Source organism: Prunus persica, chromosome G6 (genome assembly GCF_000346465.2).
Source record: "Prunus persica cultivar Lovell chromosome G6, Prunus_persica_NCBIv2, whole genome shotgun sequence".
NCBI classification, from domain to species: domain Eukaryota; kingdom Viridiplantae; phylum Streptophyta; class Magnoliopsida; order Rosales; family Rosaceae; genus Prunus; species Prunus persica.
Window position 1 is genome coordinate 6,821,576 of NC_034014.1, and position 18,061 is coordinate 6,839,636.

General features: G+C 33.2%; 1 protein-coding gene and 1 non-coding gene across 2 annotated transcripts; both read left to right on the top strand.

The window, feature by feature from the left end:
• TRNAP-AGG lies at positions 1,613-1,684 on the top strand. The gene has a single exon. It is a non-coding gene; the product is annotated as a tRNA-Pro (tRNA).
• LOC18773580 (MLO-like protein 6) lies at positions 9,744-16,367 on the top strand. Its single transcript, XM_007204919.2, has 15 exons — positions 9,744-9,992; positions 10,124-10,181; positions 10,276-10,532; positions 10,935-11,051; positions 11,148-11,208; positions 11,395-11,483; positions 13,927-14,001; positions 14,096-14,190; positions 14,283-14,332; positions 14,430-14,470; positions 14,569-14,742; positions 14,860-14,895; positions 14,993-15,060; positions 15,155-15,215; positions 15,519-16,367. The coding sequence occupies exons 1-15, from the start codon at positions 9,870-9,872 to the stop codon at positions 15,993-15,995; spliced, it is 1,782 nt and encodes a 593-aa protein (XP_007204981.1). The 5' UTR covers positions 9,744-9,869; the 3' UTR covers positions 15,996-16,367.

Here is an 18,061-nt window from a genome sequence, read left to right on the forward strand (position 1 = left end):
GATATATATATTATATACCCATGTATGTATTATAATATACATATACACACGTATATACACATATACATTGTATATTTATACTATATGTATATATGTATATTATAATATACATACATACACGTATATACATGTATATTATTATTATAACATACCCATATATATTATCTATTATAATATACATATATATGTATATGTATTATACCCATGTATATATTATAATATATAGATACACCTATATACACATATATTATATACATGTATATACGTATATACGTATATTATAATATATAATATATATACATATATTATACATATATTATATATACATATGTATTTTATAATATATATAATGTATATGTATATATACATATATACACGTATATACATGTATATTATTATTATTATTATTATTATTATTATTATAACATACCCATATATATATTATATATTATAATATACATACATATATATAAATATATGTATATGTATTATACCCATGTATATTATAATATACATATATACACCTATATACACTTATATATATGTATGTAGATTTATATTATTTAAAATATATAATATTATTATAATATACTTATATACATGTATATACACATATATATATATATATATATTATATGTATGTATATATACATATATATTATATATATTATAAAATACATATATACATATATATAGATATTTTTGAAAAAATAAAAAAATTATAGTCCTAGTCCAAACATACACCAAACGCAGGATAAGTGTTATCCAACTTAGACCAAGCAAAGCCAAGCCAAACCAGTCCCTAAGCATAGTCCATGCCAAGACAGTCATGTGTACCAAACGAGCCCTTTGTGTTTGGGTGTGGTCTAAAATCCAAGCCAAGGTCGGGGTCAAGCAACTCCAAGGTCAGGATGAAACCCAAGTCCAATCGAAGGTCAAATGATAAAACAATGAAATTAGTCCAATCCAAGGTGTAAGGAAAAAACAATGAATTTTTATGGAATTGGGCTTTTATGGAGTAATTCTTGACCTCCAAATAACTAAAGTATTTGACTAAACAATTCTAATTATCTTTATTCTCTTTATTCAAGTCTACATGGACTTAAAGAGGAGAAGAACTTACATGTATCAGGGATGTCATTATGATGGTATCTCAAGCCTATTACACATTGTCATGTCGAAAAGTTAAAATACATAATAGGTGATTGACTTGAAATAGCGTCATAATGATATCCCGATATATAGGTAAAATTTTCTCCTTAAATACATTTACAACTAATAATCTGAAAAATAGGACTGCAACAAGACTCCACTAACTCAGGTTTGCAGAGCATATACTACTTCCTAGTAAGTAACTATTACCCCCAAGAAACTCCACTTCGTAAATTTTAGCAATTACTCCTAAATGCTAATGAAAATTTATTCAAAATTTACAAAACTAAAAACAAAATAAATAATAAACCCATAACACGCGTATTATGAAACTATTTTATTGTTTGGTCGCTCGCTCGAATGAATATTACTTCGATAATATAATTAAAATGCCATTGTTTAGACGACCATTAAAGTAAATTCCAGTATAATAATATTACTTTGCGTGAAAAAGCAACAAGGGCATTTGGTCTAGTGGTATGATTCTCGCTTAGGGTGCGAGAGGTCCCGAGTTCAATTCTCGGAATGCCCCATTTGTTTTGTCTTCATTTTGATTGGGCGCACTTTTCAATGTTTGGCCCATTTCATTCTTTTGTCACACAACAAACGGCATCGTTATAATGGGCACAAAACACATGCCCTTTTTTTTTTTTTTTTTTTTTGTGGTGCTCTTTCATTTTGATATAATGGACCTTTAAGCCTGTTTGGGAGTGGTTCTTAATGGGACATAATTATTTTTGGAAAGAAGCATCTTTATGTAGGGTTGGGTACGGTACGGGATAATATGGGATGAAGGTCATCCCGGTGTCAATTCCGGATAGGGGAATCGAGACTGGATGACTATGGGATGAGAGTTTTTGAGAACACGTTCAAACCATACCGAACCCAAACTGGACCAATATGATTCGGTATCAATGTTGATACCATAAAAAATCTTGCAAAATTTCTGAAATCTTGCAATTTTTATAAATCAAGCATGATACAAAGTTTACAAACAATTAAGATTCAAGAGTCTTGTTCAAGACCTGCCAAATTATATGATACATTGAATACATTTACATTGGCTTTTCCAAATCAAGCCTAATACAACAAAACAAACAATCAAGAGTCTTGATTCAAGACCAACCAAGAAAGGAAAATCTCATACAAACTACAAACAAAGTACCAACAATCAAGACCTGCCACCAAATTAATTACAAACCAAGAAATGGAATCAAGACTTGCCATATTAATTACAAACCAAGAAAATGGAAATCTCATATAATTAAATAAAATTTACAAATCAAAGTAACTCAGCAACCCTTAATGCTGGTTACAAATTAAATTACAAACCAAGAAAAGAAACCCCAAAAAAAAAAAAAAAAACCTAACGGAAATATCACGACTCACAAAATACTGTTCGGTACGGTATGGCACCAAACGGGATCAGAAATGTGGAACCGGTGTCGTGTCAAACAGTAACGGGATGACACGGTATCATCCCGTTTACACTTCAACACCAAACGGGACGACATGAGATTGGCATGGTTTCGGTTCGGTTTCAGTATTCCATTTTTTTATGCCTAGCCCTATCTCCATGTGCTTCTCCATAAAATCACTTAAAATCACTAAAAGTGATTATATGGAGAAGTGATTTTCCATAAAAGTGATTATTGGTCTATCGACAATCACTCCTAAACAAGCCCATATTTGATGAGTATAGAATGACATAATTGATTATTTAGGGCACAACTTCAATTTTATGTTTAACCCATCAGAAACTAAATGAAATCAAAGCTTAGGAAAACTGAGTGAGAAGGAGTTTCTCTTGACCCATATATTCGTTAAGAAAGAACGGATGTTCTGTTAGGAGGAGAACTCATAGACAATTTGGTTATTTTATTACTTAATTTTCTTATAAGATTGCTTGGTCAAGTGATATCTTGTTGGAATGAACTCATAGACAATTTGGTTATTTTATTACTTAATTTTCTTATACGATTGCTTGGTCAAGTGATATCTTGTTGGAATGATTTTGAGCTTAAATTTTATAGATGATAATTTATTGTGATTTTGAATAAAAATATTTACTTGAAGAAAATCATAAACATATAAAAAGACCATGGCATCTGCTCTAGTATCTTTCCGGGACTGCCCACTTGCATGGATGATTTAAATTCTGAGATACATTATTAACCCATTTTTGACAGCTTCGAATTTTAGAGGTTATGTGTTCGAAACCAACAACTCATCCGGTAATTTCCTGTAGGCGACGCCATGTCCACGCCCAAATAACACTCCACTCCACTCCAGTCCACATTCATATTGACAAGAGCTTTCTTCCATTCCACGTACAAATTTCTGTTATCAGCATTTCAGCTTCAGCACATTTAATGAAGTTTCGACGTAGTACCATAGAATGCCATAAGCCAAAGGATATGCAAGGTGAAAGCCCTATTGCGGCGCCAATGGGTTCCATTCCACCACAGTGGTTGTGAACTTGTGACTTCCCCTTTTCACTTTTCCCATGGTGGGTTGTCTTTCCTCCCAATGTAAACAGAAAGAAAAAAGCCCTACTTTAATTTCTTGGTCCAGTAGAACTTGAATTTTTGGGACAAGGACAACGATTGTGTGGCTCACAATTAGGATGGTACGCGTATAGCTCTTTCTGATTGAGCAGAAGCAGTTAATAGTGCACCACATCCTTTATTAATTCTGAAACGGAAAACAAGCTATAATTCATAGTATATAAAAATAATTGACAATGTCAGGAGACTTATAGCTTTATACATCTAAGCCCCGCGACCCACGGCCGTGACAGAGTCTTTATTCACAGTAAGAGTTCGACTCTTGTAATTTTCTCCGTCCTCAACAGTATATGAGAAGCAAGCAGATGGAAGATATGGGAAACTATAGTTGAATTGAAAAGGACCAAGACTTGGCTCATGAATTGCTTGCAATGTGTATCCAAATCAACTCAAAACGTGCAATGTGCTCTTGGAAAGAACAAAAAGCAGCTTCTTTTAAGAGTGAAAAGAAGAAAACGAGTGAATATTGTTCATTTTTGGACCACTTTTGGTGGGTATGTATGCCTCTAGGCAGGGGGCCATTTTTATTCTAAATACTTTGAGGTATTTGATCTCACTTCTCACTCATATAAATGGTTGTCTAATTCAGTTCTGCATGTTGAGGTATGTCACATGTATATACAATAACACGAAGTTTTTTATATAAATAATACAGTCCTAGTCTCTTAGACCGCAGAGGTCCAAGAAATTGTGGTCATCCACAGTTGGACGTAACATTCAACGGTTCAAAAAAGTTTCTTAAAATAAGTGCAAGAGTGAGTGAACCGTTGAATGTAAATCTCTTGGACCCCTGTAGTCCAAGAGATCGGGACTGATAAATAATAATAATAAAGATATTGGATAATAATATTTTTTTCTTTTTTCCTAAATAATCATCTATATATAAACTGTTCATACAAAGTTGATCATGTAGAATAAAGAAGAAATGCTGCATCACGTTTTTTTGTGAAAAATAAGAGCAAAAAGAAAAAGGTCACTCAACGTCCAGGGGGATCATTTTGGAAAACTTCCAAGGAGATAGGCCGTCAAAAGAATGATGTTTAGATTAAAAAAAATATACACAAAAACAAAAACTTGGTTTTCTATCCTTAATGACTTCTTAGTGACAGACTGACTAATTTGACTGAGTCATATATTTATTTACATTGCTAATTTGGCTTTACATACATCATTGAGCTATATTTTATTAAACATCATAAGAGTATACAACGGATAGAATAAAACCATCCGACTATGAGACATGACTTAAAGCAAGTTTGGTGTTTGTAATTTTATTTTTTATTTTGGCATATATATATATATATATATATATAGAGTATGTTGTTATTTGTATTATATTTACTTATCATTTTGCTGACTACTTCTCTAATGCAGGTAAGTCCCTCGTACATTCATGGGGCCCACATATAATGTAGCACAAATTAGCATTATTGAGATGTAGATATATATTCCTCACGTTAGGCTGCTAGCTATGAACAAGACCAAGAAATTTCGTCGGTTAGGAGGGAGAAGGGCCCACGTCATAAGGCAACGGCCTAAAATTCTAAAGACTAAATCATTGCATTTTCCACGGTCATTTGCACGGCAGTTGCTGTAAAACTATAATGACAGACGTATGGAATAATGCTAAGCATGAACCTGGGCAAAAGACTACTTCAGGTCTTTTTCAAGCGATGCCCCATCATGAGTTCGTATACCAAAACCAACTTGTAAATAATAATTTGATCGATTAGACAAAATTGGTATTAATTACATGATATATACATGCTGTAATCGACACTTAAAAAAAAAAAAAAAAAATGATGCGAGAGCTTTAGAGTTCTGGTTGGCCAACTTCAGCATCTTGGCTCCTTGGCCAATTATACAAGGCTGATGAGAAATACTATATATAGTTCCATCTTTAGATATAAATAGCAGGAGGAACACAGGCTCTTCGAACATATATTCAATTGTTGTAAAACAAAATCAATTTGAATTTATTTGTAAAAATAAATGTGCTTTACTTTTGCACAAGAGAATAACTATATATATATATATAAGATTATAATTAGTTAAAATAAAAAGTATGGTTCGAGAAATAATTTTTAAATGGTTATTAAAGATTGTTTACTAGGTATTTTAGCTTAAAATATAGTTAAGGGGCATTGTTGGAGTTGCTTGTACTCATAGTTTGAATAAGAGTTTAAAACAATTTTAGGAGATGAGGAAATCAAAGAACTCAAGTACGGATTTCCCTCCACGTAATTTATATTAGATTAAATTAGAATCAAAGAGTTTGATGCTGCAGATCAGTAGGGATGAATTTATCCATATCCCGCAAACCACTAATATGTTGTTGCCCACCACATAGCATGCTTTTTTACATTGAGACTTCCTTGTCTTGGTTTGAAGAGCCTTCAAATTTTATTGTAGATGTTTTGTATGAGGATTGTAACATGTAGTTTTTACGGGTATGTCGGCAGAGGGGGCTCTAACGGAAGCAAGGTTTGAGAGGGTAGGTTACTTTGTAGTTTGACGACCATATGTCCATTTGGTGTAGAGAACTCGCCTAATCCTCTAGAACATAGCCTGATTTTTGTACTTGTTCGTCATTTCCTATCAATAAAATACTATCGTCTTTGAGAAAAAAAAAGAAGGTTTGTATAAGAACTAAAGTATGAGAATTAATGTTTTTAGCCATTTAAGCTATAAAGCCACTTGAAGCTCTCTCTATCGTTGAGTTTAAAAATAAAATAAAAAAATTGAATCATGGGATCAAGAGCCATAATTTTTCTCCTTCTTTTTATATAAATTTTATTGAATATTTATATATATATACATATTTATTAATTTCCTTAACCAGTCTAAACAGAAGTTTTACAGATTAATTGGTTTGGTGCGTCAGAAATGGCTGCTATGAAAATACAGTAACTACAAATAATTGAGAAAATTGTCGCCGTGGGATTCAGGATGGGTTTTTGTTGGTCAATTCTCAATTTGTAAAGTTCCCTTAGGTGTCCTGAAAGAGGGACTTCAAAATGGTGATGGAATCTCCTAGAAGGTCACAATTAGTTGGGCCAACCGTTGGTTTTTTTTTATAAAAAAATTAATTAATTTCTCTTTCTAATCTAGGTTGAATTTTCGAAGTTGAAATAGATAAGAACAACACGAGAAGGATGTTGATAGTTCTCGACTAGTATCATTGGCTGCCTAAGCCAGTCCACGTGGACATCCCAAAGGTATCTTAGTTTTGTGTTTATTTCTCTAATGGCATGTTTAGGAGGAATTGAATTAATGATGAATCGAATTGAGAGGGAGTTGGATTGAGGAAAATTAGATTTCGGATTCATATTGAAGTTGTTTACTAAATCCTATGAATTGAGGGGAGTTAGATTTTAGATTCTTATTAAAGTTGTTTACTAAATCAAATGGAATTGGGGTAGGAGTTGTATTAATTACTAAAATATCCTAGTTGTTGGGTTAAAGTATATGACAAATTTGAAAATTGTGTGAGGATATAATGGGTAAAAAAGATGAATTTCTAATAGGTTAGTTCTCCAGGAATTGGATTACCACCTCCTACCCATGAATTGAATTCCTCCAAAATCAATAATTCAATTCCTAATTTTGTGTGAGCCCCACTTACTTTTCAATTTCTTGATGTGAAGTAAATGCAGGAATCCTCTATAGGTGGAATTCAATTCCTGATTAGTAAACACACCATAAATTTAATTAGTTATATATGTTTAGTCAATATGGTGGCAAAAAGAAAAAGGATTGGTTCAAACATATGGTCATGGAGTGATTAGAAAACCACAATTTATGAGGAAGATGAGATCAAGGGGACTTTTATCAATTTTAAATTAGGGTGTACTAATTTCATAAAATAATATTTTTTATTCTCAAAAAAGTTTCATATATATATATAACGTTTGATGACAAAACGAGACAGAATGCCCTTACATCTAGGGAGTTGCATTTTTCCGCATTGAGTTCGATAAGTCCAAATGAAACAAAATTACAAGATTAAAATTGTTTGAAACGAGAAAGACCAAAATGTAAAATAATAGCCAAACTAAGGGAACAGAAAATGTAATTAATTCCAGCCAAAATATTTTACAAAGTGATGGATATGTAGAATTTAATCCAATGTGTCAACAGAATTGCCCATCCTGCCAAGTCTTTTGTATGCTTCAAGCCTTCAACCTTTTTCATTTAAAATATCTTTGCCGTGTATTATAGTAGTACTTCTTTTCTTTATTGTTAGAAGATGACCTAATTCGAATATTTTTTTTTTCTGTATTAATAATTAAAAAAAAAATTAGATCAACCAGTTTAGTTACTCTTCTACAACAAATACGTCCTCACTAAAAACGCAGCAAAAAGATATTGTCTTTGAACATTTTAAATTTGTACACGTGAGATAATTTCTTGACTAAGCGACTTTTTTAAATTTATTGGAAGGGATCAAACCCTTTACCAATTTTTACCTTCACCAGTATAAGTTTCACACCCTTCCTCTCAACTTAGTCCAAATCCAAGGGCTTGACATATATATTATAATCTCCATTGCCTTGAAATGGAGTAATTTATCCGTCAAAGTTAAGCTGGTTCACGTTTTAAACTGTCAACACAAATAAGAAACTGTAATAATTAAGCCAAAGGAAAATTTTATCTGGCAACTTTTCATCTTTTGGTGTGTGAATTTGTAAAGGCAATGCATATATTTCAGCAACACCTCGTCCTTGTTTTTCGATTTCAAACGTTTATTTCGTCAACGTGTTTAAAACAACAATATCATTTGAAACTCCACCCACCACATTATTATTTGAATATTTATTTGCAGTCTACAATAATAGTCACACACATAAGATCTGCACAAAATACACACTAGAATTAACTTACAAAAATGAAAGATGAAAGGCACGTACAAAGAGGTGTACCCAAAGCTTAATTTCTCCATGCACATGAAGAAAAATGCTCCAATTTCCTTCATACGGGAAAGGCTAAGCTTCTCGATGCCCTAGATTAAAAAAGGAATTAAAAGAAAGAATTATGGTTATCTAAGATGGCAGGCATAATGAGAAAACCATTGAGCTCCGTTTTCCACTATTGTGTAGTATTTTATTCAATCTTTTTTAATTTTATATACAAGTGATATTTGAGGTGTCGAACGAACACAAGACATTAGATGGAGAGATAATTACTCTTAACCACTTAAATTCCGAACTCGATTTGAGGTGGGGGGGTTTGAATACAAGACCTCAGATGATGAAGTAACTGTTCTGAACCACTTGAATTCCAAACTCTACTTAAAATGGAGTGTTTGAATACAAGACGTAAAGTGAGAAAGTAACTGTTTCTTTAACTACTTGAATTCCAAATCTCTTTCTTTATACCATACGTATGGGTGTATGCAAAAATGATTTAGTATGTACAGACCAAGTCAATAATGTATTACAATAATTTGAAAATCATGTATATAACCATTGACTTGGCACTTGCTCTATGATTTGTTAACCCTTGTCACCCTCAAGTCAGTCAATTTGTCTCTCTAAGATCGGTTTGTAATTGGAATTTTCTTCATAACATATTCGAACCATACATTTTGTTTGTTTGTTTTTGTTTTTGAAATATAAAATATTATCGTAATTCGTCAGGAAACTAAATTTTTATTTGTCCGTGAAGTCCATTATGAACCGTTGGATTTGGGATGAGCAGCTTGAGATTTCATCTGCTTAAAGAAATATACTGTGAAGGGAGGGTTGACTCTTGGGAAGTGATTAACGGTGGTGATCAAATTAAATAAATAAATAGTAGGGCCCATATTTTAAATCAAGGGGTAACATTATTATTCAGTCAAAGAAAACTGTGTTTGATCTTTTTAATCAAGTCAAGGACTCATTCCGGCTTCAGCCTTTCTCTGTCTGTGTCTAACTCCCAAACGCGTTGGGAAGTCAAAAATGATCCCCTGGGGTCGCTTCTATTTTTCTATCCATGAGTTCATTTCAACTCTTTTTAACACCCGCAACCTCTTTGTACCTTTTTCTGTACATTTCATATCATTCTCTCTCTCTCTCTCTCTCTCTCTCTCCGTCTCTCATCCATTTGGTCACTTGGGTTCCTTTATTTCATGTTTTCTTCTCAACTGGGCTAAATTGAGAAGCAAACATGGCAGCCGCAACCTCAGGAAGATCATTAGAGCAAACGCCGACATGGGCTGTTGCCGTAGTCTGTTTTGTTTTGGTCTTAATTTCAATCATCATTGAGCACTTAATCGAACTCGTAGCAAAGGTAAACTATGTCTTAGTTGTATATATTGTCGAAGGTTATCTAATGAAGTTGTTCAATCGGGTTTTCCCGACCGTCTTCTGGGTTTTCTTCTTTCTAATTCTTGCACCATTTTTTTAAAATTTCTTTTGCAGTGGTTGAAGAAGAAACACAAAAGAGCTCTCCATGAAGCTCTAGAAAAGGTCAAATCAGGTACGAATTCATGCCATATCTTAATTACACTAATTAACCAAAGCTTAATTGAGATTATTAAAGCTAATACATGTTTAATTTGTGTTTGTTATAGAGCTCATGCTTTTGGGGTTCATATCCTTGCTCCTAACAGTAGGACAAGGCCCCATATCAAACATTTGCATATCAGAGAAACTTGGCAACACTTGGCATCCTTGTGGCAAGAAGCAAGAAACCAAAATGAACAAGGACAAGGATACAGAGCATGACGATGAAACCCCAAGTAGGAGATTACTCTCACTGTTCAATCAGTCTGATGTTGGCGTACGCCGCGTTTTGGCGGCTGCTGGCACCGACAAATGTGCAGCAAAGGTACGAATGAAATGTCCGCCACTTATTTTAATCTACAATTCAAGTTTTTCTTCTACTTTTCATTTCTTTTTTTTAATTCCTCGAACTAAAATATCAGCCAATATACATGGTGCATTCGTCGTACGAAAGGAAATTGATTTTTCCTAAATAAGTTATGAAGTAGTCATTTGCATGATGATTTTTTTTGGAGTGAATAAAAGGTATTTTCGGAAAAAAAATTGACAAAAAATTATTCACATTTCAAGAAAATTCTAGGTAATGAGAATTGATATTCGGTACCGGTCAATCAGTAACGCCTAGCGAAAATTATTCATATATTGACATGCAAATATATTTATGTTTTTCTAAGAATTTGTTTGTAATTTAGGAAGGCTCACGCAATGTGAATTGGAAATTTTGCAGGGGAAAGTTCCATTTATATCCGCGGATGGTATTCATCAACTGCATATTTTTATCTTCGTGTTGGCCGTTTTCCATATCCTTTATTGCATCCTCACCATGGCTTTAGGAAGAGCCAAGGTAATTTCCCATAAATTACTTACTTACAAGTTAATTAATCTCTTTAAATCGTTAATTAATCATTAATTAACAATAATGACTATTTGGTGAGTGCAGATGAGAAGCTGGAAGCGGTGGGAAAAGGAAACAAGAACAGCTGAATATCAATTCTCGCATGGTTAGTGTTGCAAATTAATAAAATATTTTGATAAGAAAAATAATTAACATAAAATATTGGATTATTTAAGTCATGTAGTTGTCTAATTGTGATTTTAAATTACATTTAGAAAATGAAATTAATTCTTAAACAACATACAGAGTCAATGAGTCTTGCAAATTGACTGTAGTGTTGCGTGTATGGCAGACCCAGAGAGGTTCAGGTTTGCAAGGGACACATCTTTTGGGAGGAGGCATTTAAGCTACTGGACCCAAACACCTTTACTCATGTGGATAGTAAGAACTCTCTCCTCCTCCTTTTATTTTTTATCTTTTTTATTTTATCAGCGTGATTCAAAATAAAACATAACAACATAACATGTCAAATTATTTAGTAAAACACAAACAAATTTTTACTTACTTTTGAAAGCTTTAAACCTTCAAATATGCAGTTTAATCGGCATGTGCTTGACTTCGAATTAATATATTTTTATGCACATAAATTTATGTTAGTCTTCTCATTTAATCAGTGTTAGATATAGGGGCGGAGCTTGCCCAAGGATTGCCCTAGGCTATAGCCTAGGGAAGGTTTTGAGGGAAAAAATAATTAAACATATATAGCCTAATATTTTAAACTAAAAATAAATAAATAATATACAATTGCATATTCTACCACACTAATAGGCATAGTCAAGGTCTTCCACATTTGTATTTGGTGTCAGAATTTGTCCCAAACATCAATTTTAATATTTTTTTCATTAACGTATCTCCAAAAGATAAGCATTTTTCTAAATAAAATTCACCCTTTTGTGAATAATATGGCTCTAATTCAAATTTTTCTGCTTCCTGTGTTTATAAATAGCATGATTTATATGATTTAATGTATATTTTTATTTCTAGAAAAATTATAGAAATTGTTAGTACAAAAAATATTATTAAATTTTAAGATAATAATTTTAGCTAACCCACCTATTGAAAAATTCATAATTTTTCCCTTAGTTAGATAGTCAAGAAAATAATCATTTTTCACACTGACATGGATATATAAATACCCACGCATAACTTATTGTAACATAAATGAAGATTTATTTAGAAAGAATAAAACAAAAATGAGCGATCACCCTTAGCTTGTATGATACGGTACTTTAATCATATTATACTTTTTAGACTTTAGAGGCTTCGAGCTAGTGCTTTTATCAAATCAAATGTCACTAATCAAATGATTGTTGTTAGCCTAGCATAATTGTGCCACGTTCTCACTTAGATGTCGTTTAAAAAAGGAAATTAAAAGTTGCCGGTGAGACTAATAGCCTTTGGATTAGTATATAAAACATGGTCATAGTCGGTGTTCGAGATTTAGTGTAATAAGTTGATGTCTTTAGTATTATTCATCTTTTACATAACAAGTAAGACGTCGTGTAAATTTCTAAAATTCTTACCGACTTGAAGAGAAAAACACATACATGAAATACTTTTTTTTTTTTTTCTTTATTTCTCATATATCAAACGTGATGAAAGAGATAGAGAAAAGAATGTACATAGTCGTGATAAGGCAAACTTTTCTTGTGCTTGAAGGGTCCTCTAACATTTTTTTTTTAAATTTTAAATGTCAACTAAACATTTGGCATGTTGAACATTTTTATAAATAAAAAAAAAAGTTATAAATTATTAGGGGGGCAGAGGAAAACAAAAAAATATGTAGCATCCGTGACAATTACGAAAATGATAGGTCTTGTGTTTTAGTGTGGAAACAATGCGCCCCCCGTCCTTTTATACAGAAAATATCTTGCAATAGATATAAGCAGAAACACCAGGATTCGATCACAGCCATGTATATTTGATTAAGTGCTTTTATATATGAGTGGTGTGAAAGCGCTTTTTGGTGCTTTTGTGGGGCCATGGAAAAGAGTGCCAAGAATGCGGAGAAGATGATATATATATATATATATATATATATATATATATATCTCGAGTCATCACATTTTCTCCAAGTTCTCAGTTCGATGGCATTGTCTTCTGAATTCAATATAGGGCTGAGGATCCTTCTAGAAATTTGGAGGAAAAAGAAAAACAGACCTCAAATCAGCTTTCCAAGAAATCAAAACCTCCACCATGAAACCCTTTTTTGACTTGTATATATGGCAGTCAAGAGGTAGAAGACCTTAGACCCTTGGGCATTACGTTTTTCTGCCGATGACCCTAAAAAATTGTTGCAAAACTTTTTTCTCACAAGTGTTTTATAGTTTTTATGCTTTTACGATGAAAGCGTTAGAAGCTAAATCGAGAGTGTCGATATCATCACTTTATAAAATAATGGACATGTTATGTTTTCAAATTATAATTAATCATATGAAAGACATGTCAAAATAGAATAGATCATTCTATAAGAAAGCCTTGGCAATACAAACTGGCAGTGGCGGTCTAAGTTTGCCAATGACTGGGGGGTGGTGATGCCCAAGGCAATTTCCTCCTTTTCTAGTAGTTTGACTTTTCTACAGGACACCTAATTTGATTTTGTATTTACCAGAGATCTTAATGTGTCACAAAATAACCAATCATGGTGGAAGTCGAAGACTTTTGTTTATTTATTTTTTAAGTTTATCTCGTTTAAAAAAAAAAAAATTATTGTTGGGTTTGTCCTTAATTTATTGAAGTGTTGACTTTGGGTTATTTTATTTTATTTCATAATTTCTTTTGCCTTTATCCATTTATTTTATATTATTTTTATGTATTATTGCAGGTTTGTTTTTTCAGACAATTTGTTAGGTCGGTTCCTAAAGTTGATTACTTAACCCTGCGGCATGGGTTTATCATGGTAAGTATTTTTAATCAAAAAGATTTTTTTTATTTTTTTTTATTTTCTGAGTAATACATTATTTTGTAAAATAATTATTGTAACAATATTTCAGGCACATTTAGCACCCCAAAGCCATCAGAAATTCAATTTCCAAAAATACATAAACAGATCCCTTGAAGAGGATTTCAAGGTGGTTGTGGGAATCAGGTGAGTGATGTGATTTGGTGGTTTCTTCTTCTTTTCTTTCCTTATAAATTCTGAATTAATTTATATATATATTTTTTTGTCTCAAATTGCAGCCCTCCAATTTGGTTCTTTGCTGTGATATTTCTACTCTTCAATACTCACGGTGAGTATAAATAAATTTTTTTTTTCTTCATACTTGAAATTAAACTTTTTATTAAATTAATTATTTGATTATTTTTTCTTGAATTTCTTTTGGACAGGATGGTATTCTTATCTTTGGCTACCCTTTATCCCATTGATTGTAAGCAAAATCTCTTCCTTCCAATGCTATAGTGTATGTATTTATACAGTGCAACCATAAGATGGATCTAACGGTGGACAATGCACTTGCATTTGCAGATCATTCTCTTGGTGGGGACCAAGCTACAGGTGATCATAACCAAAATGGGTATTAGAATCCAAGAAAGAGGAGAGGTGGTGAAGGGGGTTCCGGTGGTTCAACCTGGTGATGACCTCTTCTGGTTCAACCGGCCTCGCCTCATTCTCTATCTCATCAACTTTGTTCTCTTTCAGGTGCGTTCCTAAATTAATTCACATGAACTTAATTAATTTTTAGGGTTTACAATTAGTCAAGTCTCATATATACTGACCATTATTTTTGCATGATCTTTCAATTTTTATCACTTGCAGAACGCCTTCCAGCTTGCTTTCTTTGCATGGAGTTGGGTAAGCTACATGTTTTTAGCCCTTAATCGGTTAATTAATTTGAGATTAGATAAGTGTATAAGAAAATTAAAACACTGCTACTTTTTTGTGTTTTCAGTATGAATTTAGTTTGAAATCTTGCTTCCATGAGCACATTGAGGACATAATCATCAGAGTTTCAATGGGGTGAGTCTCACTTTCTTAATGCCCTTTAATTCATACTTTCCTAATTGTGTAAGTGTTGTAAGTTCTAACACTCACCGAATGGTGGACATTTCAGGATCCTTATACAGATTCTGTGCAGTTATGTCACTCTCCCGCTCTATGCCCTTGTCACACAGGTAATGATTTAATTAAAATGAAGACTAAATGTCATTAGACCGAATAATCATTAACTTATATGATAGCGTTTCAACGAGACTTAATTAAGTTGATGATATAACTTGAGTACTTGGTCAAATCTGAATAATAAAGTATGATGTATTGTCGTTTTCTATATGAATCACACATTTAAACATGCTTTCATTATACGTTACTAATAATTGAGACCAAACAATACAAAGAAAATAATTACCAAATATATTTGAAGTCCTAAGTACGTTGAAATAAATTGTGATGACTTTATATATTTGTGATTTCGACAGATGGGTTCAACCATGAAGCCGACCATATTCAATGAAAGAGTAGCCGCTGCCCTACGCAACTGGCATCACACGGCAAGGAAGCACATAAAGCATAACAAAGGGTCCGTGACCCCAATGTCTAGTAGGCCAGCCACCCCATCCCACCACATGTCCCCTATCCACCTCCTCCGGAATTATCGAAGTGAGGTGGACAGCTTCTACAACTCACCACGAAGATCAAACTTCGAGGGTGAACGTTGGGACACGGAGTCACCCTCCCCGTCACACCGCCTCCATGTGGATGGTACTTCATCCTCCCACCATCACCAAATCGAATTGGGAAATGTAGAGCATGAGAGGGATGTTGATGTCAACGAACCAAACTCGGTTCATGCAGCTCCTACCACAACAATAACCAGTCAACTGGCTCGAACCCAACATGAAATTAGTATGGGACGGACCAAAGACTTCTCGTTTGACAATAGGCAAAGTATATAACACATTAATATGTGCATGCATGCGTCGAGGGAATTTTGTTGCATTGCCATTAGAGATCGATGAGGATTGGGACAATGACGATGGTAATTGCTTGTACAATGGCGATTTAATTGAAGCGAATGGAGATACTTCAAGCCTTAGATTTTGCATTTTGTCTTGTATAATATTGTTTTTTTTCTTTACTTCTTTTGTTCTTTAATTTGGTTCAAAACGGAAATATATATATATATATATGTATAGACAGTGGCGGACCTATTAAGGCGCAATGAGGTGCAGCTGTACTTCTCTTCACCCAAAAAACCATTGTAAGTGCTTCAAATTGCCCCTTTACTCAACTGGTATATATATATTATGTCTTTGTCATTTTACTTTCATTTATTTTTATATTACTCAATTTACTTAAGTTTACAATGTAAATAAGGAAGTACCTCCCATTTGAATTCAAATAAAAATACTAGAAAATCAAATTCCCACCAAATCATATATGAAAAATCGGTTTTAGTGCAAAATAAGATTTAGGCTAAAAATGATGACTCATTAAGTCCATATATACTTCATACTAAAATCCCATAAAATATAGTTTTCTTATTTGATGTGTAAGGAATAAAAGCCGCCAAAAATTATCTTGAGAAAATAATTATTCCGAAAAATCATTTTTCATACTTAGTCAATATTTTTACATAAAATAATTTTTCATGTATGATATGAATGCATGAAGAGACCTAAGGTCAATCTAAGTAAAAACCTTAGATGTTCAATCCATAAAGAATTTTTAGAATTTCAAAATTGCACCTCCGTTAAAATATTCATGGGTCCGCCAGTGTATATACACATATATAACAATGATTGTTTTGTTTTCTTTCCTCCTATCAACACTCTTAATTTGATCTTAATTTGAGGAACGATTTAGAAGAGAGACGAAATACTTTACAATTAAATTTGATCTAAAAGTTTTAAAATATCGCATGCCAATGAAACTCCTATAATTAAATTTAGATTTTAATCATAAAAAAACTTTTACTTTTGGAAAAAGCCAAAGTTTTTTCAAAAAAGACAAAAAAATCTTTCAACTTTCAAATCAAAGACATGCAAATGTAAAAGATTCCTTAGGAAATTCAAAAATAAATAAGGGCAATTTTGTTCATTTAGGCTTCTTTTAAAAAATTTCTCTCTTTTTTGGTCTTTTCTAAAGTCTCCCTCCGTTGTCGGGGATAACTAATTGGTGTGAATTCTAACAAATTACTACAAAGTTAACCTCAAGGTGGGGCGGTTTAAACTCTGGCTTGGTGATCAACTCAAATTGCACCAACCAATGCCTGCATCTCACCAAAGATCACTAAAATTTGGAAGCTAGCACAAATGGATAACCCTCCTCAGCATCGAAATCTCGGTGTGTTCACGCCCCGAAACCCACCATTTTGCTGCCATGTTAATTTAAAAGCCCCAAAACCCCACAAAAGACATAAAAAAGAAGAAGAAAGCTTTCAGTTTCGAAATAAAAGTCTGCTACAAAACGACAGCCACTGCCTCATCAAACGCTTATACAAACAACCCCTGGTTTTCCTCTGCTTTCAGCGGCGGCCGCCTCCTCCTCCCCTTGTTTCTTTGCCGCCTCTGATCAAAACTCCAAGTACCCTTTTGACCCTTCGGCCTCCTCCTTAGAAATATTATCACATACAAGAAATTCATATCAATTTCCAAAAGAAGAAAGAGAGAGAAATTTGATTGGGAGATATGGAGATAGCAGAGGGCTTGTTGGGCAAGTTGGGTAGGCAGTGTTATGCAGTTTTGTGCTTGGGGGTGATAATTTTAGCGGTAACTCTGGTTAACTATGTCGGTACTGAGGAGCAGAAGGACCCCATGGAGCGAACCAGGAGGCGGCTTCGTGCCATCCATGGCCCGCCTTCGTCCCAGCGGCAGTCTGCATAAAGCTTAGGGTCACTTTGGCAAGGAGGATGGCAGTGAATCTGAGAAGCATGTGTTTTTGCTTCTTCTTGTAAAATTTTCAACGTTAGCTCCTTTTTCTAATAAAGTAATTATGTAACTATTAAGTACTGACATGGTCC

Coding starts and splice junctions, on each gene's coding strand:
- LOC18773580 (XM_007204919.2), top strand. CDS start 9,870: ATGGCAGCCGCAACCTCAGGAAGATCATTAGAGCAAACGCCGACATGG. Junction 10,182..10,275: donor TCTAGAAAAGGTCAAATCAG/GTACGAATTCAT, acceptor TGTTTGTTATAG/AGCTCATGCTTTTGGGGTTC. Junction 10,533..10,934: donor CCGACAAATGTGCAGCAAAG/GTACGAATGAAA, acceptor GAAATTTTGCAG/GGGAAAGTTCCATTTATATC.